Source organism: Orycteropus afer, unplaced genomic scaffold (genome assembly GCF_000298275.1).
Source record: "Orycteropus afer afer isolate SDZICR_OR568_19922 unplaced genomic scaffold, OryAfe1.0 scaffold00644, whole genome shotgun sequence".
Lineage (NCBI taxonomy): Eukaryota > Metazoa > Chordata > Mammalia > Tubulidentata > Orycteropodidae > Orycteropus > Orycteropus afer.
The window spans coordinates 416,376-423,017 of record NW_006922231.1 but is presented as its reverse complement, the minus strand read 5'-3'; the positions used below and the strand labels follow the sequence as shown (position 1 = coordinate 423,017).

At 38.5% G+C, this 6,642-nt stretch overlaps 1 protein-coding gene across 1 annotated transcript in view; it reads left to right on the top strand.

The window, feature by feature from the left end:
• CROT (carnitine O-octanoyltransferase) overlaps window positions 1-6,642 on the top strand; it is a 67,623-nt gene that overhangs the window by 3,610 nt on the left and 57,371 nt on the right. The window contains 1 exon segment of the mRNA XM_007956624.2: window positions 4,987-5,111. Within this exon segment, the coding sequence (XP_007954815.2) occupies window positions 4,987-5,111 (125 nt within the window).

Sequence of the window (6,642 nt, the reverse complement as noted above, 5' to 3'; positions counted from 1 at the left end):
TATTAATAGTATTAGTTGTTTTAAAACAGACAAATACAAGTAAACGAATCACCAGAAAAAAGAAAGCAAAAAAGAAAAAAAAATCGGTGGACAACAAGGCAGGGCACCCAGGCTCTGTCTGAGCACATAGACTGTGATGGAGTTCCTGTGGGCCCAGGAGGTAGGTGGGAGTGGGGGATGGCCGCACACCTCTTTTCACCAAGTGGGTGTGGGGTATAAGAGGAATGTCATACCTTGTCAGTCTTGCAGGTCCCAAGTGTCCTTGGGGTTGCGGGAAAGCGGAACGTGTTCTTAATCCCTAGCAATCTGCGAGAGCGCTGTCTCTTTAAATATCCAAAATAGTCAAGCCACTTTTTAAACCATCAAAATGGCGGTGCCCTCCGGACCGCAAAAGTCCACAGCTCAGCCCACCTTTCTCTTCACCTTCTTTGTTTGTTCCCCAATGACTGTGCACAATCCTCCATGCAGTCCCTGGCTAGCAGAGTGATTTTTAGGTTAATTCTTAGGTCCTACCACCACTTGGGAATCTCCAAGCTGTCTGTGCTGTCAGGATTGCTCAGGATCGCTGCCAGACCGCAGCTCCATCTGTCTCCTTTTTTGGTATTTTCACGCAAATTCTTCTGCTAGTTGGGGTTTAGTCCACTTCTATATCCTTCCCTTCAAGGCTCAGTGGTCCAGGATTATCTTCTGTGTCTGTGTTAATTGGTTTCCCTTTTCTTTGTTGAAGAGGGTCTGTGCAGTGTTTCTCCCTAGTCCGCTATCTTGCCGGCCACCTTGAGGCACTACAGAAATGATTTTTCTTAAGAGTTTTGAAGACATTGTTTCTTTTGAGAAGTCTGATGCTATTCTGATTTTTGAGCCTCTATATGTGGTGTATGTTTTTTACTCTCTGGATAGAGTTAAAAACCTTTTTATTTTCATCCCTAACATTCTGAATATGAATTTAGCTCTCTTGCACCATGTTTTTCACTCCTCTTCAATTTATATGCAATCCAACACACTGGCACTTTTCTTCATGTTCTCTCATTAAAGTTGTATAAAATTACCATTTGGGATTAAATTCACATTTAAGATTTATGGTCATTAAATTATCACTCATAAGTGAACCATGCAGATTACTTTGATTATACTCACTGCCGTTGAGTCTGTTCTACTCATAGTGACCCCTCCTTGGGTTTCCGGGGCAGTATCTCTAGATTGCCCAGTCTTCTTTCCAAGGAGTGGCTGGTGGGTTTGAACTGCCAGTCTTCTGGTTAGCAGTCAGATGCCTTAGGCACTATGTCACCAGAGCTCCCTACTTTGATTATAGTGCTACTTTTTGTGATACTGGAGTTATGAGCAACTAAGGAGAAGCTAAAGTATGAGATTTAGTAACAGAAGAAAAAGAGCAGATTAAACAACTGGGAAAAATAAATGAACCCACCTAGCCGGCGGAGACGTAGAGATGGAGAAGTAGAGGGCTTATCAGAAATACAGAAGAGGTGGGTGAAGTGAAGGAAGAAAGAAAATCACCCACAAAGGCATTAGGAACTCAGAATACCCACACTGGGAGTTTTGGGAGTTGAGTGAGTAGATACTCTTACTCAGAAACAGATCAAGACCCTCCTTGGATTGGGCTGCTATGGAGTTGAGGAAGGAGTGGGGAAAAGGGAGAAACTCCTTCTGAGTAGGTGGAGCCCTGAAGTGAGTTCACAGCGCCGGGCTGGGGTTCAACTCTTTCACAACCGTTTTTTAGTACAGAGTGGACCAGTTTTTTTTTTTTTTTTCAGCTTCTCGATCCGAGTAGAAAGTAGTGGCCCTCTACCCATTGGGGTGTCTGTCAATTTTGAACCACAGGTCTTTGATTGACAATAGGACATCATCATTAGTGGATGGCTCAGAAGACACAAACTACATTGCCTGTCCCAACAGAGCTGTCTGAGGTATCTTGCCCAAATGCAGAAAACAAGGACTCACTACTGGCACCCTTTTTTTTTTTTTTCCTTCTTTTCTCCTGCCTCATCCGATAGAAGGAACATATTAAACTGCCACCAGGCAACAGGTGTTATTACACTGAACACCTCACCCAGTAGGTAACACCAGTAACTCCTGTGCCACGGACATGATGCAGATGGTGAACAACACTTGCTCATACCATCTTTAGATCCCCTTCATGATGAACAGAGACCTGCACCCACATCCCCACTAGTGATTCTGCCAACATAGAGCTGGAGAGTAATCTAGTACAACTAGTTGGCCTTATTATAGGGTGATAGGGCAGAGGCCTAGTGGTTCTATTAATGGATACCTGAATATCAATACTCTTATTTTCTTGGACTGATCAGTTTCTCCAAAGGGGAATACCCTTATATTTTGCCTAGAGTATGTAATCCTACTTGCTAGTGTTTTGGGAGCTGAGTGCAGGAAGGAGGCTGGAGAACTCATTTTCAGGGTGTACGCTTTCATTATAATCCCCTTTTTTTCAGTATGGCCTGGAATCTATGTCTTCTGTCCTGTCTGTTTCAACTTCTCCTGAGAATGAACCTTGTAGTTTCTACTGGCATTGGGTGGAAGTTGCCTAGCTTGTAGAATGGAGAGGATTTACAGGGGCGAGTCTGAGTAGGGGAGTGGTTGTTAACTGCTACTGTCAGACACTTTTAAGCAATCCTGTTTTCAACCTCACTTTACTCTTTGCCCTTAATGCTGCCCACTGTCTTGAATCTTTCAGAGATTCTGTTGACTGACTTCTTGGTTTCTCCCTAACCCTCCTCCTATCTCCTGCCATTTTCCATCCCCTAGCCTTTCAAACAAAAACTGAACTCACTGCTGTTGAGTCAATTTTGACTCATAGTGACCCCTCGTTGGGTTTCCCAGGCAGTATCACTATGGAAGTACATCTCCCCATCTTCCTTCTGAGGAGCGGCTGGTGGGTTTAAGTCAGTCACCGTTTTTCCATGTGTTGTCTAACTTATGAAACATTAGCTTGTTTGCTGCCCTCTTTTATTTTCTTTGTCCTTGTGGATTTTTTTACCTTTTTTTTTTTTTTTTAAATTATTGTCTTTTAGTGGGTGCCTAGAAAGACTAGTGATAAACATACATGTACAATTTACTTGAATTAATTAAATGAAAGCCCTTTAATATATTTTTATTTCTTCATTTCTCTAGGAATTGTAGTGTCCTTTTAAAAACAACTTACTGATTATTTACTTTTATATGATTATTGACTTTGCAGTTGAATTCACAATTCAAGTTGTACAGTTTTCCAGAGAAGATTATGAAGAGGTTAAAATAAAACAAAGAAAGGATATTAATGTTTCTTGATTTCTAACTTATTTTAATCTAAAGTTTAATATTCAGAACACTTAGTTTTCATTGGGATGGCTACCCTATCCTTTTTTCATGTTTTAGAAGGAAACCATTGTTGACTGTGAGATGCCCTCTTTTCATGTTTTAGAAGGAAACCATTGTTAACTGTGAGATACCCTCAACTACTCTCAGTGGCTTTACTGAGATGAAAATTAGTGGAAATATGCTTTAGTTTCTCCTCCTACTTGTGGATGTTTGGCGCTGTTGAGTCAGTTCCAACTCAGAGTGACCCTGTGTACAACAGAAAAAACACTGCCCAGTCCTATGCCATCCTCACATTCATTGGTATATTTGAGCCCATTGTTGCAGCCACTGTGTCAGACCATCTCATTGAGGGTTTTCCTCTGTTTTGGTAATCCTCTACCATACCAAGCATGATGTGTCTGCCAGGGATGTCCTTCCTGATAAGATGTCCAAAGTATGTGAGACCAAGTCCCACCATCCTTGCTTCTAAGGAGCATTCTGGCTGAACTTCTTTCAAGACAGATTTACCCATTCCTCTTGAAGTCCTTGATGCGGTCAGCATTCTTTACCAACACCGTAATTCAAATACATCAGCTCTTTTTAGGTCTTCCTTATTCATTGTCCAGCTTTCACATGATTATGAGACAGTTGAAAATATGATGGCTTAGGTCAAACACACCTTAGTACTTAATGTTATATCTTTGCTTTTAAACACTTTAAAGAGGTCTTTGGCAACAGATTTTCCTGATGTAATATGTCATTTGATTTCTTGTCTGCTGCTTCCATGAACGTTGATTGTGGATCTAAGTAAAATGAAATCCTTGATAACTCCAGTCATTTAGGCATTTATCATGATGTTGCTTATTGGTCCAGTGGTGAGGATTTTTGTTTTCTTGATGTTGAGATGTAGTCCATACTGAAGGCTGTAGCCTTTGATCTTCATCAGTAAGTGCTTCAATTCCTCTTCACTTTCAGCAAGCAAGATTATGTCATCTGCATATCACAGGTTGTTAATGAGCCTCCCTCCAATCCTGATGTCACAGTCTCCTTCATACAGTCCAGCTTCTTGGATTGTTTGTTCAGCATATACACGTTCTACCAGAGCACAGTTAAGTGTTGGTGGTACTTGTGACTAAACAGGAGCCCTGTTGCTTAGTGGTAAAGTTCCCAACTGCTAACCGAAAGTTTGGAAGTTCAAACCCAGTAACCGCTCCACAGAAGATGTAGCAGTCTGCTTCCATAAAGACTGACAGCCTTGGAAACCCCCTGGGACAAGTCTGCTCTGTCTTACTGGGTTGCTATAAGTCAGAATCAACTTGACGGCAATGTTTTTTTGTGTGGTGTTTCTAAACAGGATGTACTTTCCTGTTGGATTCATAGCTAGATGGGAGTCCCATTATTATAATTTTAGCTGTCATCTAGAATGATTTTAAAGTAATTTTTCAGAAAATGGTTATCAGCTTTTGTAATATCTACTGTTTTATGTTTTATGGTATTTTGCATTGTTGCTTTTAAGCCATTTCCATGTTTAAGCTCTTATAATTTATTGGATTGCTGTGATATTTAATACTGTGCTTTCCGTATTTGAGTCTCAAGACTTGTGTAAGTAATAATAATTGAAGTGGGTTGGGCGTACCTGATGTCTAAATAACTTAATCCATATTGTTTTCTTTATAGTAAAGCCATTTGCAAATGAAGAAGAATATAGGAAAACTGAAGAGATAGTTAAAAAATTTCAAAATGGGATTGGAGAAAAATTGCATCAGAAATTACTGGAAAGGGCAAAAGGAAAAAGAAATTGGGTACTTACATTTTTGTATTTATAATTGAAAAATCGATAGTGATTAAACAATGAAATGTAAACATGTACATAGCATGTATTTTAAAACTATCATTGTAAAAATCTTTATAGTGATTGTTTCTTATCATCCAAAAGAATGAATGAATCACTTGGAGTTCTGAGTGTTGTAGGTGACCCCCTATCTTATCATATGGGGAACTTATTAAATGCAGATTCTCTGGGACAAGTGATTCTGTCCCAGTATGTTTGAATCAGGGCCCAGAAATCCACCACCCACCCCACTCTTTTCTTTTGTACTGTGATAGACAGTTTTTATTCATCTTCTTTTAGTATCTGAACTTCCTTCCTATGAAACTCCTTATGAGGCCAGATTTTCTTCTTATAGTAGAAATTATCAGTCTCTCATGTAGCCAACACCATAATTCAGTGCATCCACATGATTCTGTTGTAGGTGAGCTATAGACCATGGTTGAGAAAAACATTGTGTCTACATGATTATAAGCTGAAAAAACCCCAAACACTTAAGTAGACATGTCATATAGGTGATGTAAAAATATTTATATAGTACTAGGTTGGGGGAAGGGCCATTTAAAAATTGGAGTAGAGAATGGTTATGAGTATTCTGTGTTTCAGTTAGTTTGAGGGAGAAGCTGATACAGTAGTAGAGTCAACTTCCCACAAAGAATCTTCTTTGACTTGTTCAGCTCAATTACTCCTCTGTTTCTCTTATATGAAGCAGAGGATGAGTTTTCATAATGAAAAAAAAACATTGCTTTAGTCTAGAAATGATTGTAACTGTCTTCCGTCTGTTAGTTTTAGAAATAAAAATCAAGCTGATCTTTTCATGAGCCATTCATATTTATGATGGTGGCGTTTTATACTTTCCTTTTTTTGCAATTCTCAACTTTGATTTTAATTTAAGAAGGGTGAAGGTAAAAAGTTTTTCTGCCTGTTCCTTGTCACATACCTTTTTCTGAATGACTAATTTTAGTTTATAACATCAATTTCTTCAAAAATAACTGTAAATAATTAGACAAGATCTGTTTATTTATGCATGGAATTCATCAATTGAGTATTGTGGAAGAGGAACTGCCAACTTGTTACCGATTATTAAGCACAGCGAAATTAGTGTTTGAAAAATCTAAATTAATTTTAATCCTACAGGAAATTATTTATACTTCTGGTTCAGTATTTTGATTTTAATTTTGAAAGGGAAAATTATAAATGACTTAACTATTAACTATCATTAGATGAAGATTTTTTTAATATCTACTTACTCTAGATACAGTACTAAGAAAACACCCAAGTACTTTGTTGGGAATTTGTGACATCAAGTGCCTTTTCAGAGCTTTCTTGTTTCATGTTTTTGATAGTGTAGTTAAACTGAATAGTATTTAAGATCCTACCATTTTAAAAGGAAGGAGTTATCATAATAGCATTTTACAAAATATGATTTAAGAAGACAGAAAGGTGCTTTTAAGTGTTGAAGAGTAATTAAAGAGCAAATACAGCATTTTCTTTCTTCCTTTCTC